The 24,836-nt window shown below is 40.4% G+C and overlaps 1 protein-coding gene across 10 annotated transcripts in view; it reads left to right on the top strand.

Moving 5' to 3' along the window:
• ASB15 (ankyrin repeat and SOCS box containing 15) overlaps window positions 1-24,836 on the top strand; it is an 84,437-nt gene that overhangs the window by 8,252 nt on the left and 51,349 nt on the right. For 7 of the 10 annotated variants that reach the window (XM_085898219.1, XM_085898220.1, XM_085898225.1 and 4 more), the window contains 2 exons: window positions 13,775-13,906; window positions 19,114-19,272. In XM_085898219.1, coding sequence (XP_085754345.1) covers window positions 13,775-13,906; window positions 19,114-19,272 — 291 coding nt within the window. Of the gene's footprint in view, window positions 1-8,756; window positions 10,062-13,774; window positions 13,907-19,113; window positions 19,273-24,836 lie in introns of those variants that run through there. The other 3 variants (XM_085898223.1, XM_085898228.1, XM_085898222.1) reach the window with 2 other exon arrangements.

A 24,836-nucleotide genomic window follows, 5' to 3' on the forward strand; every position in this document is an offset into this window, starting at 1 on the left:
TTATCATAGTAATCGTTATTTGTACATTAACGACTTTGACAAGTCCAGAATTGATGTTCCTATATAAATAGATTTATCCATTTCAATACTCTCTTTTTTTCAAATGAATAGCACAAAAGTTCTCTGAAAACACCTTCGCTCGTTCAAAACTTGGTCTATTAACTTTGAAGCCTGTTTCCAAGATTTAGCAAGTCTTATGTTTTGTCGATTCCTAACATTTTCCATAGTCTTTCCAAATACAGCATTATTCATTAATTTATAAAAGTCCTTCTCAAAATCTGTTTTTGCGTCTGTTCTCCTATTTGTATTAAAATCAATATACTTCTTTAACCAATGACTTTGTTTGAATTTCAAAATCCGATGAATTTTCCTCACTCTCAACCCAGCAGATAAATATTGTCTCAAGTTCCTTTGATGCAAAACCTAACTTTCTTTATAATTTAATGTAGCAAGTAGTTTTTTCTGGAGATTTACCTTTTTTCTTGAATGACTGTTGGTAATCACTTAACCATTCTTTTCTTGGACTTTCTTTATCAGGGGCATAAAGTAGGTCTTTATGTTTGTGATGAAGTTCTTCTGGATATTTTAAATCAACCTCAAAATAATATCCAACTTCAGCTTCATCCAATTCTTTTTGAGAGGAGACAACAATGTGTTGTAAAACTTTTACATAATGTTTTTCTTTAACCCATTTAAGTTTTCCATAAGGTAAAAATTGAGACATAACCCACCCATACAAATTGTTAGCATCATAATACATCAGGTAAGAGTTGTCGTCATTCTTATTATAATCAGGAAGATATTTGTTATTTGCTTTAGCATATCTCTTGGAACATACTTGAGATATTCCTCCTCGTTTCACCTTCTCTATCATTAAAAGCATATATATATATATATATATATATATATATATATATATATATATATATATATATATCACTGATTAATTCCAAATTTTGTTTTGTCATTTTTAACAGAGCACTCCAAGCCAAACCAGGGGCTGTGCAAGAGTGAACGGGGTCTAATCCATAAGAATTTTTATTACAAGTGCGTGCCCATACGTGCAAAAAAAAAAAACACATTCAAACCGCGTGCCAGACACAACAAACACACAGGCCGTTCCTTCGTTCTCGCGTGCCCGTACGTGCGTGCCTGTACTTTCGTGGCCGTACGTGTGTGGCCGTACGTGCAAAAAATAAAAAAAAGCTTTCAAACAACCACACAGGCCGTTCCTTCGCTCTTGTAAACGACGACTGGATTGGGGCATTGTGTTTATCTATAAATGCGCAAAAGAAATCGAGAAATTATTATAATACAGGAAGTCATCACTATCCGGAAGTCCGTACGTTGTAACCCGTAATGGGGAATGCGCTCTAACTTGGCCATAACTTGGGAACCACTTGTCCGATTAATTTCAAACCTTGAAAAGGCAAACAAACAGATTGCTGGAATTATAGGTAGAAGATAGATACTGTGGGTGAAAAACGCCAAGCAACGTGTCCTGTCATTTGTAACTGAGGATCTCTTCCCCAACAGCCACACCTCCGCAGCAACGTGTCCTGTCATTGGTTTGGTAAATAAATGGCCATAACTTGGGAACCACTTGTCTGATTAATATCAAACCTTGAAAAGGCACATACTCAGGTCCCCAGCAATATACCTGGCAAGTTTCAATTAGATCGGACCAGTGGTTGCCGAGAAACAGCAGTTACAGACAGACAGACAGACAGACAGACAGACACAGATTGCTGGAATTATAGATAGATGACAGATTGTTCTAAAAGTTTCAAACACATCAGCCAATAACAACAGTTTGAAGATACAAATCATGATATTCTCCAAGATTCTTTATATTAAACTTCTCCCAAACCTTTTATCTTGTGTACAATCTCTATCGGAAATATGAGTTTTATTCAACTTGCCATAGAAACTTTCCCTTGAAGGAAGTTGTGTTTCTTTGAACTTCTCAAATGAATCCATATAGTCAAACGGATATATTCCCTTTTTTAATAAGAGATCAATCTCTTCTTGATTTGAGAAATGTGATTTAAGATTCGGTAAGTTTTTAATATTTGATGCTCAGTTAGATAATGGACTTGCCATAACTTGTCTGTGGCAAGAAATCTGATATGGGTTATGGGGGATGTATGAATTGTTTTTGTGAATGAGATGTATTTTTGATCTGTGTTAGGAATGGCAGAAATATCTCTAGATGTCTTTGAAAGTTCATTTATAAATAGATGTGTGTCATAGTGAGCATTGTTGTGAAGAAAGACAGGAATAAAGTTTGGGGGCTTGTAATTAAGATTATAACGGGAATGAGCTGGACCTCTATATTTACCAGTAAGATGAGAGTGATCCCTAACCTTGACCTCTCCCTCAATTTTCTCCTCACAAGTATGACAGATACTGTTCTTTCTAAATTCCTTTTTCTCTCCCTTTGTTAATGACATTGGTTTATAGGTTTTAACCATTATTTCTCTTAGTCTTATACAGTCTTTTTCCAATTGTCTTACATTATTAAATTATTAATTAATCCCAAGGTTTGAATTTTATTTACTCAGTCTTAAAAGATAAATCAAAGTAAACATTTTTCTAAGCAATAGAATCAATAAGACACTTGCTGTTGGGCTTGTCTGACGAGGCCTCTTATGTCCGGCTCCGTCTTGGACACAGCAAGGCGAATATCGTTCCCAACGTCAAGACGGTTTCTGGACTTCGTTTTAATTGTCGCAAGGTCAGAAAATCCAGATTCACAAAGATATGTTGTGGCGAATTGAATGAGCATTATGGATGCCTTCTTGATGAGTAGTGGATACGCATCCTGAACAGACAACCAGAAGGTGGAGTGGTCTTCTTTGTTACTGAAGACCAGCTTCATTGCTTTTGAAACCTTCAACTCTGCCAGCTCCTCTGCTTCGTCTTCAGTAGGCTCAATTTTGGCGTTAAACGGGTCTTTGTGCCATGGAACATCCAACGGTGCATCGTCGAAATACGATTTGAACTCAGCGGAGAGATTGTCGAGATGTCCAGTGATGCAATCTTTGATGTCGACGGGAAGCTCAATCCTCTGCCTCTGCAGGTGCTCGTCCAAGAAAGGAAATGAGGCAGTGGACCCGGCCTTGATTCGTGCCTGCCAGACTTCCATAATAGCAGACAGTCCGGCAAGCTTGTCTTGAACGTCACTGACTGTCACATCACGGCCTTGCAAGGACTGGTTCATTTTGTTGAGTCGGCCGAATATATCGGCCAGGTAGGCGAGCATCATGATGAACTCTTCATTGTCGAAGTTTACATGTAGGTTGTTTTCATTGTCTCGCAGGAAGATTTCCACCTCAACCCGGAGTTCATACAGCCGAGAGAGGCATTTCCCCCTCGATAGCCAACGGACTTTGGTGTGGAACAGAAGTCCAACATGTTCCGCTCCCATTTCGTTGGCCAGGAGTTGGAAGAGCCGATGATTTTTGGCCTTCGCACGAATGAAGTTGATCACTTTGACCGCGACGTCCATGACTTCCAGCAAACGAGGCGGAAGAGTCTTTGACGCAAGAGCGTATCGGTGTAGCGAACAGTGGGAGGATGTCACATGGGGCCATTCGTTCTTCACAAGCGTGACGAACCCTCCTCTGACGCCGACCATCGCTGGGGCACCATCAGTACAAATGTGCTTGAAATTCTGCCAACCGAGTCCATGAGCTTCAAAAAAAAAAGAGTCCACAATAGCTTTGATATCTGCCGCTGTCGTTGTGGTTGGTAGGGTATTGCAGAACAAGAACTCTTCCTTCATCTTTCCCTTTCTCTCGTAGCGAGCGAAGGCGATCAACTGGCTCTCCAGGGCGGTATTGATAGACTCGTCTAATTGAAGGCTCGCCTGGAGCGTGCTTTGTTTGATTCCGGAGCAAACTTGATGGCACACATCAACGGCCATGTCATCAATCTGTCGTCGGATCGTGTAACTAGAGAGCGAAACTTGCTGGATCTTCTTTTTCGCCTCTGGTCCGATCATCAATTCCACCATTTTCTCTGTGCATGGCTTGATAAGGTCCTCAGCAATAGTGTGCGGCTTCTTGCACTTCGCAATTCGGTATGCCACTTCGGAGCTGGATTAAAGAGCAGGTTTTTCTTCTGGCCGGAATCCAAATTTTGGAAGTGTCGCTTCACGGTCATATCGTGATCGTTTCACAGACAGAGCGTCAATATTATCTTCCTTCCTTCCAGGATGCATCTTGTCGCGATGGTTTGAAAGTTTGGAAGGACATAGTGACGCATTTGACATCACGACCGAGCAGTGCAGACATTGCGCGCAGTCCACGCCATCTCGACTGACATTCGTGAATCCAAACTTGACATAGCTGTCATTCCATTTTCGAACCTTCGACATCTGAGAAAAAAATTGAAAAAAAACAAAATTCTAACGTTTTGTAAACATTGGTTTACTATAAATGCTCTGTGGGCTCCGCCTTCTCTTTTAAAATCTTGGTTAAACTCATCTACCCTTTTTACTTTGACACTATGACCGGAGACTTGTCACCTTAATTGTACATTACAAGCTTCTGCATTCTGAATCACAGTTTTTCGGCGTCCGCTCATGCCCCCCCCCCCCGGTCGAAGGGGCCCACGGGCCCCCGGTTGAGAAACGCTGAACTAGAGCAATAAGACCTGGAGAAGTAGAAGGTGAAGATTATTACTATGTTTCAGTAGAGGAACATATGCGATTGAGGAATGAAGGTCAAATATTTGAGGCGGTTTCTCTTGGAACAACAAAATATTCACATTGTAAGAGTGAGTTAAAGAAACTAAAATCTGGTGGTCTTGGGATATTAGAAACTAATCCAGAAGGAATGAGACAAATTATTGAACATCTGAGTGGTAATGGGGTTAAGATTTTATCATTCGGTTTTGATGTTGATGAAGAAACTCAACGCAAACGTATGAAAAGTAGGGATACAAGTATTTGTGAAGAAGAAATTACAACTCGTATTAATGTTAATAAAGAATTTGATAAAATAGTTAAAGAAAAGGATTTATTTGAACACATCTACTTGAATGATGAAGAAAAGGAAAATTTCCCTGTTGATCTTTACAATTCATTAAATGATATTTTCCAATAAATAAATGGATGCAAAAGAAAGAGCAAGAAGATTTAAGGAACATCAAGAGTTGGTTTCAAAAGTTGTAAAACAACAGGAAGACATAAAGAAGAAACGCAGACAGAACCTAATGGGTGAAGAAGCATTTGAAAGAAAACAAGATAAATTTTTTAAACTACTTTTAAAAACTTCCCAAGAAAAGATTATAGATGCTTCCACAGTTCCCACAATAGAATATACTCCAAAAAACTTCAAATGTTAAAAGATTTCAGTCAAATGACAGAGGAAGAATTAGAGCATATAGTAGAATTATAATATGAAGATGAAGGATTATTTCAACAACTGGAAGAGATTAATCAACCCCCTGATTATATTGTGAATGCTCTTCAAAACAATGAATATTCAGAGGATTCAAAAACCATAGCAGGACTCATTCCAACATAACAACCAGCAATATTTCATCTTGTTCAAGAAAAGGGATTGATATTTAATGATGAATTAAGGTTCTTGAGTTCTGCTCAACCCCCTGTTAAACTAACTCCAAGATTAATGTTTCTTCTAACAAAAGATGGAAAACAAGGTTCAACTGTGAGGGTTGAATCAAAGTATTTTGATAAACCACTGGATATGAAAATAAGGATGATAGAGTATATATTGATCTGCTGGACTCTCTTAATTATAGGGTTAGTCTATCTGGTAAAAGTAGGAAGAATGAGAAGGAGAAACACATTATTCAGGCTTTAAGTATCCTCGGTTCAGGTGTTAGTTTTCTTCCAAATGACCCATCACAATTAGTTCATAGACTGTTATTGTTGTTAAGTCGTAAGAAGGCTGGAAGTAATTGTTTTCATGAAGCATCAGCCATTTTAGACCAGTGAATGAATCTGAAAATAATTAATAACTATCAATACAATGATATTTTACCCCATGTTAAATGAGTTTAATTCTCTCTGATGATGAAAATGAAAAAATATCAATCGTCGATGCTATGAGAATTATTTTTTATTGTTGAAAGATGATAAAGAAGTATATATATATTTTGAGACAAGATAATGGTAGAATTACTGCCACTGAATGTTGGAAGAAAAATGATTTGTATTATCTTCTGTTGAAAACTATTTAACAAGTATGGTGTTTCAGAAAATAAAAGAGATTTATAATAATTGTATACAGACTTTTTAAAACTTATAAATGAGAAGCACAATCCTTAGTTTTAATTTCATGACTGATCAAACATCTTCGTTCCCATACCCACTACAATTTGACACAAAATAATATGAGGCATCTTTATTGTCTATGGAAACTTATAATACCTTGTTTAATATCACAGAGAAAATGACAAGTTTATTTATAATCCGGGAAGCAGTTACAAAAATAACAGTTTCACCTGGAACATACGAGATTTCTCAAATATCTTCTGAAATTGCTCACCTTATGAAAGAACAGGGTGATGAACCAAAAAATATTGTTAGATATTCAAAAACATACTTCAAAATCAACGATTAAACTTAAAAAATAACTACAAGGTTGATTTCACAATTGATAATTCATTTAGAAAGTTGTTGGGTTTCTCCTTCAAAAAGATTGAAACTAATGGAATGTTTTATCGTGATAATGTCATTCAAATATTCTCAGCCATAAATTCGGTGTTAATTCACTGTGATTTGATTGATGGTGCTTGTGATGATGGAATAAGAACAAATACAATATTTTCATTCAGTGCATACTCAACCCCAATTGGTTATAAATTCAATATGGAACCAAAAAATCTGGTTTATCCACCCGTGTCTGGAAAAAAAACATATGCAGAGTAAATTTTAGGATAACCAACCAAAATAATCGCATGATTTCTTTGGATGGAGAATTTATATGCATCAGAATTCACCGATGTGAAGTTTTCCAATAAATAAATACAATCGTTATTGTCAGGAAACGCAAGTTGGGAAAATATAAAATAATTACAGGGGATGGGATGTTCCTTTCCCCATACTATAAGGGTGAAAGTATGTATCTTGGTAAAGGATACTATAAACATAAGAGACAATGGGGTGTAGGACATCAATTTTGAAATAAAGGAGATGGGACAATTGATATTCTAATGGGTATAGGTTCAACTATACTTCAACATAAAGACATAATTGGTTCAACTGCTTCTGCTGTGGGAAATGTAGCGGGTGCTATAAAGAGTATAAAAGACACCCAAAAGGAATCTCATAAATTGCAAGCAATAAAAGAAATTAAGAAAGGAAAAACTCAGTTGTCTCACCAAGAATGACAGAAAATAATTCAAATACTTGGGTCAGGGTTTCAAAAATTTTAACATCTTTTTTTCTTTTACAAAATAAATACAAGTATGGAAGCATTTGATAGTGCCTATGATTTGGATGATACCATTATCATCTCAAACTCTACTAAACAAGCTCAAATGAGCAAAGATCCTCATCCTCTTAATGATGACGTCATAAAAATGAATATGACGTCATTGTGATGTATCAGGTTTGCGATAAATTATCTGTGCTAATGCCCGGCTTTATTCCCACAAACAAAATTCAAACAGCTTGCCTAGTTTCGGAGATAATGATATAGGTGATTTCCATTAGCAGCGATATTATGACGTCAACTTTTTTCTGGGAATATTTCCAAAATCGGAGATGGTTACTGCCTGCGTGTGCCCTTCTGCATATACATGGCAAGTTTCACGAAGATCCGATGAAAACTCTTGGTTGTGAAACAAAAAATGTCAAAAATAGGAATGACGTCATAGAAATTGATATGACGTCATCGTGATGCATCATATGTGCGGTAATTAATCTCTGCTAATGCCCTGTTCGATTCCCGCTAACAGAATTCAAAAAGCTTGCCGAGTTTCGGAGATAATGTTTTAGGCGATTTCCATTAGCGGAGATATTTTGACATCATAACTTTTTTTGAGGAGGAATTTTCAAAATCGGAGATGGTTACTGTCTGCGCAGGGTATTTTTACATATAACTGTCAAGTTTCAGGAAGTTTCGATGAAAACTGTAGGCTGTGAAACAAAAAAGTCCACAAGAAGAAGATGAAGAACAACAATGTGAGTAAGACTTAGAGATCCTCCACGAGGATCTAAAAAGAAGACTACTTCAAGGTAAATGCTCTCACAGGAACAGACTGGAATACAAATGGAACAAAAAGTTTTTGAAATAAATAATCAACAAACTTATTTGAATCTCGCCGATAGCTTCTTGTTGTGTAAATTTGCATTCACTAAGGCTGGGAATAACACAAACGCAGCACTCGTAAATGATTTCTTCTGGAAAATGTTTGATCGTGTTTGTTTGTATATTGGAACACAAGAAGTTGAAGCAATTGATTTTGTCTCTGCTACATCTGAATTGATGAAATTTACACTATATTCATTTAGTGATAGAATGGGTAAGTGTGTTGTCAAAGGTTTTATTCCTGATATGATAATGGGAACAAATGCAGACCCCAGTTAGAGTCAAAGAAAAGGAAAGTATAATGATGATACAAAAGCAGGTAATAATTTTACTGTGGCAGTTCCTCTTAAAGGTATATTTGGATTTTTTGATTATAATAAAGTTCTGTATGGACTTGAAATTCGATTTCAACTGCAAAGGAATGATAATGAAAATAGATTGCTTTTTGGTGCTACTAATGCTTTTGATGCTCAGAATAAATTTGTTATTGATGAAATTAGTTGGTATATTAGGGAATATACTCCGAATCTTAAAACAGAAGAGATGTTGAATAGAAGGCTTAACTCAAAGAAAACACGAAATGTATCATATCCAAAAAGAAGATGTCAACACGTTAAACTAAACCAAACCACTTGCATGTGGAATTTGTGTTCTGGAAGGAAAGCCACGATACCGATGGCTCATTTTAAAGAAACCAAATGGAGATACTGCTACTGATAAGAATAATGTGTTGAGTGATAATGCCAAGGTGAAACAACTTCGCGTTTCTCTGGATGAAGCATTTTATCCACGAGATAGATTGGAAATTGATTGGGAAAAAAATGATTTTGCTGAAGCATACAAGCCTTACCAAAAGGTCTGTGAAAGCAATGGTAATAAGGAACCCATTTTGGATAAGGGAGCATTTCAAAAACTTTTTATACAATCGACTCTGCCAACTTGAACAGCTCTTTTTTGAATCCAGGCTGTGCCATTGAGAGCTTTACATCACGTACATCTTTGTTGTGTTTGCGTCATACTTCAGTCAGTTTGGTGTGGAAGTGGTTGACATTGCGGCAGTGTCGAGGAGAGAAAGTCTCAGGGCATGGTGCAAGAGCAAGAGGGAGTCGAGGAAGTGCTCAAGGGAGTCAGGGAGCATATCTACGCGAGCACAAGCATGCTGAGGGTCGAACTGAGTGGCGAGAGGTCATTTTTTTGAAAAGCGTTTGCTATTTTTGTGAACTGTAAATAAGCACCACTTTAATGTCTTAATGAGAATGGGAGGAATGAGACTTAATGAAGTGGAGGGAAATGAACAGGGGATGGAGAGGGAGAGAAGAGGGAGTGAGGGGAGTGGAGGTAGAGATGAATGGGTTGAATGTGAGGGAGGAGTGAGTTGAGTGGGGGTAGAGGAGTCGAATGTGGAGGGAGAAAATGTTCGAAACCACTTGACAAATCCTCAGCGTTATTGATTTAAAATGATTATGCAAATGCCGGGAACACAAATATGAATGCTGGCATATTTTGATAATTAAAAATGACACTGTATATAAATACCGGTAACATTGCTGATCACGCCAATGTATGAATGCCTCGGTAGACATAGCCTGTAACACTTCTGGTCACACTGATCATGGAAAACAAAATGGAAACGTAGAGTTGGAAGGGTGGTGTGTGCGCCGAGTCAACATGTGCACCTTGACATACACACACATGGCTGTCAAATGCTGACATGCTGTCTGCTTCCAGAGCCTGGGAAGGAGGGAATTAGGAAAACGAGGGTGTGGCGACATGGTAAATGTGGAGTCATTTTTTATCAATTCTAGATGCTATGAGAATTATTTTTTATTGTTGAAAGATGATAAAGAAGTATATATATTTAGAGATAAGATAATGGTAGAATTACTGCCACTGAATGTTGGAAGAAAAATGATTTGTATTATCTTTATCCTTATCAGAGCCTTATCAGAGCTGTCAAAATAAAATAGTAAATCAATCACATGTGAACATGAACATTTGGTGTTTATGGAAAAATTGTTCACAAGCTAATTCGGCATTTCATTTCTTCTTTCTATACTGGAAGATGAAATCGCTGTTAGAGAGCCTGCATGGGTACTATGCAGCTCTACTGCGATACACTTCCGGATGTTAGAGCATTCCCGGGATGATGTATAAGGGTCACATGGTGTTTGCCATAGTACCAGCGACGGGTTTTGGGGGCGGGGAAATAGGGGTACAAAACACATCTGAAATACACAATAATGTTTGTTGCAGAGTTTTTATTCAAGCAACCAGCAATGAATACGTGTTTCGTGAAACTTCTTAATTAAACCAAACATTAAACTATTGCACTGGACCTTTGAAGCCTTGGTGGGTTGGGGTTGAGGACTTGAAGTCACATTCTTTTTTAAATTACGTGGTATTTCCGCAGGTACCTGTTAGTTTGTTATAATCGGCAGTATATTGAGGTTTTTCACTTTAAAAGGAGTTTAAAATGTGTTTCCCTTCTATTAGGAGGCATAAAAATCCTTTTTTTGTCTGCAAATGTTATTGAAATGCAAGCCTGGTTTTGGCTTAGTGGGTAGGGTGCTGGCTTGGGATCCTAGGGTCCTGAGTTCAAGCCTCGTTGGCCGCTGAATTAATGCACCAGGGGATTGACTGAGCCTGTCATCCTTCCGAGGTCAGCGAAATGAGTACCATTGTGTACTGGTAGAGGGGCACTGCATAATCGACACAGTCGCGCTTCCAAGAAATGACAGCTACCCTGGCAGCTAAGCTGCGCCTGCCATACGCAAGAAGAAGAAGAAAATTGAAATATAAACAGAGGACATAAGTCTATTAAAGAATCCTCATCCCGATTTTGAAAGGAAGCAAGCTCATGTCATGTTCTACCATCACGTTCAATTTGAAGTCAATCGGCCAAGGCATTGTCATTTCAATCAAATTTATGAATACAAGCAGTTCTAATCATTTTTCTGACATGAATATTTTACAAAAATGCATTTCTTACAGTTAAGAAGAGTTCAACCTTAAATGCCAATTAAAACAATCCAGGGTTGAGATCTGTGATGGGCCTTGTTTTTACATGATTACTGTAGATTGTTAGATTCGCGGTTTCAGATCAGTGTCCTGATCCCAATGCTGATGAACCACTGTGAAGGTAGACCACTGGGTGGACTAGAGACGAAATCTTCCACCCTCATGATCGCCAATTTAGCGGCAGATCGTCGAAAGAGACCACACACAATACCCTGGATAGCCGAATAGCTCTTTACTTCGGTTTTCAGCATACAGATAGATGATGATCTAACGAGAATCTGCTGCTTTATCCGGATCGTCCGATAAACAGGATAGAGGCCGAGTGGTGGCTTGGATGATCCGGCAGTGGTTTTACAAAACCTCCTGTGAGGTATCAATATGAATCCATATTTCCATCCATTTTGGTGCTTTCTTCTAAATTTGAAGAATTCTTCCACATTTTGGAGCTTAACCCCTGAACTATATGGTGTGGCACAATATATATATATATATATATATATATATATATATATATATATATATATATATATATATATATATATATATATATATATATATATATATATATATATATAGATATATTGTTACGAATTCGCACCCGCCGGCGTACGATCGGCCGCGTACCTCTAATCGCAACCGCGTCATCCACCGGATGGACAATTCAGTCGTGACCCTCCTGGAACTATCGCCAGAAACCAGTCATGGGTGGGGGTTTAACCTCACCACAGCCCAGTCTGCATTATACCCGCACGAAATAGGGTCACTCACCGAATATCGAAATACCTAAGTACTTGCGCAGGTAACCTACCGAGGGGCCGTACCTCGCCGCAGGTCGGCTTGGGACACGAACCGCTTAAGCGGTTCGTTCCGTTCTACAGCGATAACCGAGCGGGTATTATCGCCGACCTCGACGGATCCGATTCTCCTTACCGGGTGTTTAAAACCCAACTAATTATTCCGCGATGCAAGATGGCATTTTCAATGGGGAATAGAGGACGCAACGAACGGGAAACATTTCACAAGCAAGGACATTTATTACAACTAAGCACGTATGTACAGCCAGGCAGTCATGCACGTATGTACAAGCAAATAGAAGCAATACCACTGACTACAATGATAATGTACATGCACAGTCACTTAACAGTTTTACTTAACAGACGGCACCATGACAACATTCATTCAAAAACCCAAAAGAAACACAAGAAAAGACCCCCTCACAGACAAGGGGGTCAGGCTGGACCACTTGGGTCTTTATGGCACGGGACCTGGGAGACCGAATGGGTCCCGCGAGACCGTAGCAGGTTACCTGCACCCTCGAGGTGCCTCGATGGTCGGCGAGCTCTCTCTGGCACTCTCCTCCATGGATGCGCAGGTTCGCACCCCACAGCCGGCAGAGCTGTGCCTCCCGTCCGCGTCTCCGGTACGTCACCCGAACTCTCCACCGACCCACGCCTCTGGTGTACGGGTCGCTCCACAGACTCAGAGACCAAGACAAGACCAGACCAAGAGAAGGGCGCAAAACGAAGAGAGGAGACCAGACCAGGAGAAGAGCGCCAACGAAAATGAGGAGAGCAAGGCTCGCGGCTGTCCGCCTTATATAGCCTGGGGCTTCGCCCTTCACCCCTCCCCGTTTTCAGCTCCGCCTCCCTTCGAGAAGCTTCTCGAAAAGGGGCGTTTCTCAACTCCGACCGTCTCACTCCTCGTATCCACCAATCGCAAGCGAGCCACCTCGCCCTTCTCGTCACACCAGCCTCGGAGAAAAAAGGCGGTAAAAAACCCACACTCACCATTGGAGGTTTATTTTCCTCATTCTTTTATGCCCGCGTTCTCGGACCCCTTTTTAACGCGGAAAGGGTTGTAGCGTGGTCTGTGGAGGATGGCGTTTGCAAGCTGGTGTAGTGGCGAAGATGGTTAAATGGTGGTGGTGTTGTTGTGGCGATCGTAGCGTGGTTGGCGTTGTGGCGTAGTTGGGGGTGGTTGTGTTGTTGGCGTCGTGGTTTGTTGTAATGGTGGGCGAGATATGTCTGTTTAAAATAACGATAGAGAAAGAAAAACACTATCTCAAAGGATCACAGCCCCGTGACACGAATAAAGTCCATGAAACAACGGTGGGGAAATCTAACTGAACACAGACTTACTGGGATAACTGATCTAAGGAACCTATATGGTGTTCTGTGAATTTCCACAGCCGTGACAATATATACAAACTTTGCCAAGAGATTAAGAAAAACAAAATCACCTTTGTAAGTTTTAAAGGCTGTGACATTTGTGGATTTACAAGGATGTGCATGAAGTTCGGAAATGATAGACTGTGCATGAAGTCAGCAATGGTGTAAAACTTCCTTAATTGTATATCATACAAATCCATCAGTAGAAATCTGTTTCAATATGAATCTGCAATGTTTAGTTGAAATGCACGATATTGGTGATGACTGGGTTAATTGAATGCTTGTTGTTAATTCTGACAGGCCATGTTCTGGAGTTGCAGAATCTGTCACATCGACGCTTTGCCTTTGACGAGGCGGACGAACGTGGATGGTTTCCCTTACATGAGGCTGCCGTGCAGCCTTTTCTCCAGATCCTAGAGATCACACTCGATGGTCTGTTATGACCTCGCATCCAGCACCAGTGCTAATCCCAATTAAGAACCTTTAGCCAAATGTACTAGTCCCACTGCAGGTCCCGATTGAATTCTCACTCAAGTGTTGCTTCTCGTCTTTTGTACATCTCCAGAATTTGTCCAACAAGTTTTAGCTCAGCCAAACTTCAGACCTAAATATTGATGTTTGTTTCAATTCATTGTGTGCATCCCTTGTGGTGTATGCCCCAACAGCAGTTTGGTACTTATGAATAATTTTTTTCCAGCTAATATTGAGACTAATCGTCCAACAGGATGGCACAGCCATAGTGCACAAACCTCTGAGCTGTCCAGTCTGGGCTCCATTACCGATCAGCCTATAAACTGGCGGATCGGTCCTTCCTGGGCAAGTCGTTGTGTGCTGTCCCTTGCATGGACAATAAACTGGGAGTCCCATCTGTTAGCATTAGTTGGTAATTGTTAAAGAATCCATGGTGTCTTTCACAAAGAGCAGCTGATTTATCATCATTACCTTGAACAAACTTGAACAAACAAAGATGACACATCCACTGTACATGGATGATCTAAAACTCTTTACACCAAACAATGAAATATTGGTGGAAGAACTGAAATGGTACTCCGATGACATTCAAATGGAATTTGGCTGAGAACAATTGTGCAAGTACACATTCGTGCAAGATAAACCAACAAAAACGGACAACACAAAAATCGACCAAGATACAACAATACATAATCTCGACAACGAACTCATCATACAAATACTTGGAGTAGAAGAGGGCCACCAAATATGTCACAATAAAATAGGCAAAACAATTGCCAAAGAATACTTGCATAGAACAAGGCTTATCCTGAAAACACATCTCACCCATCCATCCATTGGGACCCTACTCTGTGCAGAGCCTTGGTGCTGCCTAAGCAGTCTCCTTGGCTATTGGGCACATTCCTGGATGGGTCACCACTCCAACACAGTATACCAGCATGCTGGCACTCATTTTGCCGACCTCGGAAGGATGACAGGTCGAGTTAACCACCTGGTATTAATTCATCAGCTGAGCAGGATTTTAACTCAGGACCCTAATATCCCAAGCCCACCACCCTAACCATTAAGCCAACACCAGGCATACATCTCACTCCAAGAAACAAAATCAAAGCCATCAACCAACTAGCAATACTCGGGTTCCAATACAGCTGCAGAATAATAAACTGGCCACAGATGGAAATTTACAAACTAGATATCAAAACAAGAAAACCGCTCACCATCCACAAAATGTTCTACAAAAATCAATGCATCCTGAGAATGTATCAATCGAGAGGAGAAGGAAGTAACAGCCTGATGGAGCTCCACCAAGTGCACAGAAATGACAACTGGCAGACTGGCTGAATATGTGAAAAGATCAACAGACTACAGAATCAAATTTGTATGCAAACACGAAGAGAGCCAACCAGAGAAAGTATCCCTCACCCACCGAGCAAAGATTTTCCAAAGACAGGTGCAAATGGAAGATGTCACGCAGGTGACCGAAACAGCAACGAATACAGCCCCAATGATTGCAAAAAAAGACATGATAAAAATATAAAGTGAAATATCAACATATATACACTGGCAACTGGGAGGACGACAAAATAGCAGGAAGATGCAAAAAAGAGTTGGACAGATTGGGCATCGACAAATAAGGCTCATTGGAATGGCTAAGGAAAGGTCAGCTCAACTGGGATGGAGAAAGAATCATTATTAATGCCCAAGACCAGGGACACTACACAAAAGAAAATGGCAGGACCGAGTCAATCGGACAAGTGTAGATTTTGCAAGGCGAAAACAGAAAGCACGAGCCACCTCTTATCAGGATGAAAAAAAACCCCTCATATTAGAACAGCTGTACACACAAAGGCACAACAAAGTATATTGAGTAATCCACTGGCACATCTGCAAAAAAGTCAATATCCCAGTTCCAGAAAACTCATGGAAACATGAACCAAAAGCAATAATTGAGAACAAAGAAGTAACACTTACATACGACCTGATAATCCCATCAAGCTTGAACTGAGAAAACAAAGAATTGTGACCGGATATAGTACTGGGGTATAAAAAAGAAAAATCGGCATTGCGAATTGAAGTATCAGTTTCCAGCGAGTTTGGCTGAAACAATGCAGAAATCAAGAAAATTACCAAATACCAAGACCTCCAAAATGAAATGAAAAGATCCCGGAATCTGAAGAGCACCAAAATTGTACCAGTGATTATTGGAGGAATGGGAATTATGAAGAACCTTACACCAATCTTAAAAACAATCCCTGGAAATATTAATACAAAGGAACTGCAGTTGGAAGTTGTCCGGGACTCAGCAACACTCAGCTCAACGTATGGGGTCAACAAATCCCATCAAGCTGCAGGACCAGACCACGTCACAAACGCATGTCGAACGACATGATACTGGGTGCCTTGTGTGTGGTCCTTGTTCCCATCGAAGCTGCCGTTTTCAGCTCAGTCTTCACAGCCTTTGAAACTGTTGTATTTGACGTGGGCAGTCCTCGGTCCTTTCCGTCCCAGGCAAGAGGGGTGGCAAAGCACACCACCGTGTGTGTGTGTGTGTGTGTGTGTGTGTGTGTGTGTGTGTGTGTGTGTGTGTCTGCATCTATATATTTTGGTTTCCTCTGAAGCAGCTTGCCCAATCGATCCAAAACTTTAAATATAGGAGGGACTCCCTATGTAAAATATTTTATTGCTAAATCTGATGTCAAAGGTCACAAGGTATGGCAGCCATATTGTATCAAAGGAAAAAATTTGGACATCATTTTCTCCTAAACCGCTCAACAAAAAAGATTGAAACTTGGCCTGTCATCAACTCCCCACAGGGTTTATAGAATGATAACAATGACATTCTCATTGAAGTGGTATTCCAGCCATAATTGGTTGAATTGAAATCCTTATCCAAAAACATATGAAACTTCATATATCTGATCTGTGACCCAATGTGATTTAAAAATTATGAAAAGTGAAAAATGATGTTCATAACTCAGGCCAAGGAACAATATGACATAATAAGGTGCATGGATGATATGGGTATATGGGGCCATAATAGCAGTGGGCCATAATAGCAGTACGTTTCGTCAACGATGGTATTGTTGTTCAGAATGAATACGCGAGGCGAGACTATGCACTCGACGAGTGCCGTTACAGTTCTATTTGGTGTCGTTTTATGACGTTGAATAAAACTTGTTTAAATCTGCTAACTATGGCTCCTGCAGTAGCATACGTCTGACTCGCTCGTTTAATCCCTATAGATAAGTTTAATCCCTATAAGATAACTCGCTCGACTCGCTTATCCCTATAGATAAGTTCAGTGCTGTGTGTGCTTGCTCTCATGGGCCTAATTATTTCACCTGCGACCGTATCATAGCATATCTTTTTTAGGAATGTTGCTGTTAAAAAAAGGGATTCGTACAATGCATCTCGTTTATTAAATAATTTGATGTGAAATTTATTATTTTTGATATAGATTTGTAATTCTAAAAAATAAACTGAAATGTGAGTTTGGTTTTTCTTTTTTAATTCGAATTATTTTGGATATACATAATCATGAAGCTGATGAAATACAAATCCATCATTAATTGCCACTAAATCATCAATTAATCTAAAGATATTTCCACACCTTTGTGGAGTTGTTAGTTCATTTCTGAATATGTTCTGGAGCCAATCAGACTCGTACATGTGCAGGAATAAATTTACAAAGAAAGGAGCTGGATCTGAACCCATGGGTATCCTCCCCACTGTTTGCTGGAGTGTCGTGTTGCCAAATTTAAAGAAACTGTTGTTGAGGAGAAATCGAATACTTTCTTTCAGTTTAGTTTTTGAAAAAAAACTACATGAATATTGATGTTCCTTTCTAGCCCAGTTTGCTCTTTTTTGATGGAGTTTAATGTATACTTTATTACCTCCTGCAAATACTTTATCTACCGCTCTGTCCAATGCGGTTACGAGTTTGTCATGTGAAATGTTTGTGTATAATGTGGAAAAATCATAAGTTGATAAACATTGAGCCTGACCCTCGTTATTAATGTTGTGGATACTGTCAATTATAGGCTTGGAATTATCAATGATCCAGAATTTTAAAATACCAGAATAAAACCTCGCCTTTTCATGGTAGTTTTTAAAGTACAGTATATATAAATTTGTTGCCTCGCTTCTGTAACACTACCTGAGTACCTGACAATGGTTCAAACTACATTCTCTACTTGTGATGATTAACCTCATTTTACAAGGGTTTTTAGGATCCGGTTAGTACATGGTAATTATGGTGTTCATCTGGAACTAACAATCTCTTCTAGCTTTGGAGTGATTTTTATGGTGTTGTATGAAGTCTATTTTGTTATCATTACTTATTTTGTAGGTTTTTGAGTCCAGTCTGTAAGCCCAATTCTTCCAAAAGTGTTTGAATGTCGAATGTTTTGCATACAAATACAATATTATTATTTGCTTTGTCAATTAGAATAACAACTTATTGTGTTTGAAGCTGTTTTAAATAATCATTTGTGTCTGGACTATTTAAAATGACCTTCAGATTGTTGATTCAAACTTTTATTTTCCAATAAACAATTCTCCTTTTCACATGTTTCTCTACCTCCTGCAACCATAAAGCCATTTGTGTGTGTTTGGTACGATGTGTTTATCAATTTGTTCTCTCATCCATTCCATAAGTCCTATCATTGTAAGTTCCATTGCCTTATTCCAAGTAATCCATTTGTTTTCACTATAATTTGGTCCTTTAGTTAGTAATGCACATAGTTTTCTATCTTTCACTACTCTGAGATCACCTGTGATAATGTGTTTATGATGTGGATCTTTAAATATGGAATGTTCACAATTACAATGATGTGTGTTACTCAACAATTCCTCTACATCTCGAGATTGTAATGAGGCTTTTTCAAAATCCCTACTAATCCGAGGTGTTATTTACATTCCAGTCTAGCCCCTATTATTTTTTCCAGATGCTGATCCAGCTAAATCAGCATACTGCCGACAAATGCCAAGTCTTTACTGTCCAATCCAGATTTTTTTCAACCAATTAATAATCATTTGTCCTTCTCTTTCTCCAAATGTGATTTTCTTGTTTCATAGAACACTTTCAAATTACTATATTCCCTTTCCATGACTGAGTGTGAAATGTTGTGCAATGTCTGTTTAAAAAAAAAATTATTTCCTTCTCACAGCATCCTATCCCAGCATTTGGGAACAGAAAACTTACACAGGAGAGACACCCCTTTTCCTGGCCATCAAGCAGGGATCATTGGACAACATCCGTTGCCTCTTGGCAAAGGGTGCAGATCCAGAAACACAGAACAGTTCCGGAGACACACCATTACTGGCAGGTTAGTTGTTGGTGGTTTTTCACAACTTATTTTTTATCCAACATGAGACTTTTCTGTACAACAGAATTTGAAAGTAATACGTGTGCATTGATTTAATTGTTATTATTATTATTATTTCATGTTATTTCATTGTTAGACAGTTATAATTGTTTCACTTAATGTGTAAAATGTGTTAGAGTATGTGCAAGTATATATTTGGAGAGATAGTAGAGGATATTAAAACTTGACGGCAAAGCTTGAAGAAGATATATATATATATATATATATATATATATATATATATATATATATATATATATATATATATATATATATATATATATATATATATATATATATATATATATATACACACATATATATATATATACACACATATATATATATATACACACATATATATATATATATATATATATATATATATATATATATATATATATATATATATATATATATATATATATATATATATATATATATATATATATATATACACATATATATATATATATATATATATATATATATATATATATATATACACACATATATATATATATATATATATATATATATATATATATATATATATATATATATATATATATATATATATATATATATATATATATATATATATATACACACATATATATATATATATATATATATATATATATATATATATATATATATATATATATATATATATATATATATATATATATATATATATATATATATATATATATATATATATATATATATATATATATATATATATATATATATATATATATATATATATATATATATATATATATATATATATATATATAGTTACGGTTCTCGGAACCGTATGCATGCAAACATACAGTTGTCCCAAAGTCAGTTGTTCCGTTAAGAATATGTGTATATAGAACCCCTCCTTGTGTGTAGTGGAAAGACACGGGTGCGTTGCGATGTTTTATTAGTTCGATTAATAAATCTTTATATCCCCTCCAACAACGTACCACTGTTTACCCGCTGTCTACTCAGACTCTCGCTTGCTACTCTCACATGGGCTGAACAAACGCGTGTTCGCCGACTCGCCTAACCAGCGACTCGCTTGGCAGAATCTTTGTGTAGTACCTTTTTGGTGAGTCCGAACACGCGTGGAGTGGGCGGGCTTCCCGGTATGGCTGAAACCCTGCCCAGAAAGGGCGGCCCCATGGAAGCCCCGTCCAATCCGGGCGAACAGTGACGTCGGCTTCACCAAGGCCCCTCCCCACTGAGGGAGATCTATAAATTATGACACCATCCTCAGGGTTGAATCAGAGAGAGTCGGAGGGTTCGTTGGTTGAGAACTGAGAGAGTCGGAGGGTTTGTTGGTTGAGAGCTGAGAGAGTCGGAGGGTTCGTTGGTTGAGAGCTGAGAGAGTCGGAGGGTTCGTTGGTTGAGAGCTGAGAGAGTTGGAGGGTTCGTTTGTTGAGAGCTGAGAGAGTCGGAGGGTTCGTTGGTTGAGAGCTGAGAGAGTCGGAGGGTTCGTTGGTTGAGAGCTAAGAGAGTCGGAGGGTTCATTGGTTAAGAGCTGAGAGAGTCGGATAGTTCATTGGTTGAGAGCTGAGAGTCGGAGGGCTCGTTGGTTGAGTGCTGAGAGAGTCGGAGCATTCATGCTGAGAGGGTGAGTGAGTGAGCTGGAAAGTGAGTCGTCTTGGGAGTGAGCTGGAAACCCTAATCCCCGCCTCAGACTCCGCTCTACTCGACCCGGGCTCTTTCACAGACACGGTCTCCACGCGATCGGCCGTAGACCGAGCCGCACGACCATTGGCAGGTGCCACACCACGGAGCACCCCTTCCCTCCAACGTTCAGGTACCCGAGAGAACTGCGATCTCAGCTCATCTCCCTCTCTGGCTGCGGGGGTCCTTTGCATTCATCTGGGTTTATTTTCGTCTGAGTGTGCGTCTGAGTGTGTGGCGCCGTCTTTAAGTAGAATTGCATAAGTGTTTTTATTTGATCATTGTAAATGTTTCCTGTTTTATTCTCGCGACAAGTCTGCTCTGTGTCTCCTTTGTAAGTTGCTGTAAAGTTGTCGCACTACATCTTTCTCTCATCTTCCCCTGCATAACATTCCCAATAAACCTGTTTCCTGTGCCACATATTTTTCCTCGCTTTATTGAAAATAAATTATTGTAGAAATGTTCCCAGTTCGTTTTTGTCTTTTCCATCATTGGTCCAGCATGGTTCGGATCTGAATTTTAGCCGGGTCTTTATTGCCGATATTCTGTTCATTCGAGCCGGTACGTCCTTAGTAGTTCCGCTCGGCTGCATCCGATCCGGAAAGGTGGTTGGTAGAGTGATCCAGATCGGGCAAGGCATTTCGAGGGCGTGGTTCCCCGGTAGTCGAAACCGCATGGTTAATTAGGTAAGTTGGTTCTCGACAAAAAGACCCTACGCCACGCGGTTGAGTTATTGGCGTCCACGGTCGGTTAAGCGACCCGCCGCCTCATGGAATTATCTGGAGCGATGGCCTACAATTCCGGGAGTCTGGTGGGAGACGACGTAACTTCCCCCACCTCGCAGTTGTTCTCGCCACTGGACCCTGGCCCGCAACTATATTATATATATATATATATATATATATATATATATATATATATATATATATATATATATATATATATATATATATATATATATACATATATATATATACATATATATATATATATATATATATATATATATATATATATATATATATATATATATATATATATATATATCTATATTGTTGTGGTTGACGAAATTCGCAAACCACCATTCAGGTCCCGTAGGTGAGATATCTCTGTAAGTATATGTGTAGTTAGCCCAAACCCGTTGTTTAGAGGGAATAAATGTCATTCATTCGGGCTGTGACCCTTTTGGATAGCCGTTTTTCTGTTCTATCTTTATTTTGAGCCAACCACGTACCAACCACCATTACTACCACCACAACCACCACCAACTGCATCTCGACAACCACAGCCACCTTCTCCACAACCGCTTTCACACAACAACCACCAACCGCAACGCCGCTTCACAACAACAACAACAACAACGCCAACAGCCACGACCTTTACCGTCACATCTCGCTCTCGCAACCATCGCATCACCGCCATTCCCGCGCCACTTGTGGGCACCGACACTGGACTCGTACAGGGCGTGCACCGAGCAGCGGGTGCAAAAACACCAGCCTTTCCGAGAAATCAGATCAAAAATGATTCACGCCCACTTCTGTTCCATCCTATCAGCGAGCGTGGGGCGATTTGGCCCCGCCTCCAGGCGCGTCGGAGTATAATCGCTATATGCAGATTCGCGGATCAAGAATGATTCATGCCCACTTTTCCTCTGTCCAATGGGGAGCATGGCTCCGCCCCCGAGCCATTCCTGATCCAAAAATCTGCATATGGTTTCTCCTGTCGCGCTATAAAGCGCCGAGCGCGGAGCAAATCGAGGCAGTTGGACGGAGTTGAGGAGAGGGAAGAGTTGGAGAGTTGTGGCGGCGGCGAATGCAGTTGGACGGAGTTGAGAAGAGTGGAGAGTGGGAGAGTTGGAGAGTTGTGGCGGCGGCGGAAGCAGTCGGGAAGAGTTGAGAGTTGAGAAGAGGAAAGAGTTGGAGAGTTGTGGCGGCGGCGAAACCAGTCGAGAGAGTGTCTGTCGGGGTCCGGAGAGGCTGGAGAAGCCAAGAAGCTTGGTGGAGGTCGGCGCTCGTGTCAGATTCGGGGAGCTGCGGAGAGGGGAGGCCGGTAACGCGATCGAGGTCGCAGTGAAGTTGCTCGTCGTGGGACCCAAGCCATCCAGATATCCTCTTTCCCCCGAGCATCAACAACCCCTCCCTGTTTCCCCCCACGCTGAGATAGTGTGAGAAGGGGGCCCCCGTTCCCACCCCATTCCAGGCAGTGCCAGCGAGGCCCGCGGAGTCGGGGCGCCGCCGTCATTTTGCGGCTCATCACCAGACGGGTAGGCTCGACGCGGTCTCGGCCCCAGGCCCGTCTGCCCCCTTGTCGATGAGGGTGGCCCCTTTTTCTTTTGCTTTGGAGTATATGTGTTGTCGGCGCCGTCTGTGAAGTAAAACTGTATAAGTGTTGCCGTGTGCTCGGTAGTCGGTAGTAGAGCTGCATTGTGTTTCTTTTGTTGCAATTGCTTTTGGTGCATAATTGTTGTGTTTCTCTTTTGTTGCAATTGCTTTTGGTGCATAATTGTTGTGTTTTTTCTTTTGTTACATTTGCTTTTGGTGCATAATTGTTGTGATTGTATATGTGTGCTTTCCGTTTGCCGCGGAATAAATGTGCTTTTATGTTGAACTGTTTTTCCCGTTTCGCTTCGTCTTTTCTTTTATTGAATCTCCATCTTACTTCACGTAAAGGGTTGGTCGTGGGCTAAATACGCCCGATAATTAATCGGAACCGTCGAGGTTGACGATAACACCGCTCGGTTATCCCGATAGTATGGAACGGGTCGCTTAAAGTGGCCCGTGTCCGAAGTCGACCTGCGGCGAGGTGCGATCGCCCGGTCTACCCTCCGTGTGGGTACTTAGGTAGGTCGAATTTGGCGAACAACCCTATCCCACGTGGGGGGCCGATTGGCACGATCGTGGTGAGGCCGAAAGGCCCACCCGTGACTAGTTCCCGGCGTTAGTCCGAGAGGGTCACGACGGGATTGTCCGTCCGGTGGGCGACGTGCCGCGATTCGAGTTACGTGGCCGCTCGCACGCCGGCAGGCGCGAATCCGCAACACTGTTGTCAGGAGTGGGACACAAACCCATCCCCCTCCTCGCGGCACTGGTGTCGGAGAGCGGGAAAACAGGCTCTCCTGTCTCCAGCTAAATTCACGGGAATCGGTCCAGGGGTGAGACGAGCGACCCCCGATTCCCTCCAAATTACGAGCGATTTAAATTAACCCTTTACGAGAAATAAGATGGCGTCTCAAGGCGAGCGGGAGCCGGGGGTATTAGAAATGGATTTAGAATGTGTAGAATCCATGGTCCAGGATGAAAACCCCATGCAGGAAATGTTGGTTGTGCAGGAACATGAACTCCCCCAACTGAACCCAGAGTTCGAAATGGGCGCAGTGGCTGGGGTGGTGGACAAACGCCCCCCACGTGCGAATTCGCCCACGGATCGGACGATGGAAATGTTTGAGGCATTGATGAGGAAAATGGATGCGAATACATAACAAATGAACGAAGTGAAAATGAAAATGGATGCAAACACAAATGAAATGAAAAACGAAATAAAAGGCATGAACGAAAATATGGAAACAAACGCACTCAAAATGAAGGAAGAAATGAAAGAGCTGCGGGGTGAGACGCAGAACATGGGCCGAAGCCTGCAGGCGGGCATGAAGGCCGTTACCAGGGAGTTTAAAATGGCGACTGGGTTTAAAAGTTTAAAATGGCTACCTCCCAAAAAAATGGGAGGTAGCTCAACGGCTGTCAGGCCCACGGTGGAGGCGGGTGACAAAGTAATTCGGGAGACATGTTGGGCGAGGGTCGTGACGGAAAAAGTGACGGTGACCGAGAGGGAAAAACTAATTGGAG

This window comes from Eptatretus burgeri, chromosome 10 (genome assembly GCF_056783735.1).
Source record: "Eptatretus burgeri isolate ZD-2024b chromosome 10, Ebu_testis_v1, whole genome shotgun sequence".
NCBI lineage: Eukaryota > Metazoa > Chordata > Myxini > Myxiniformes > Myxinidae > Eptatretus > Eptatretus burgeri.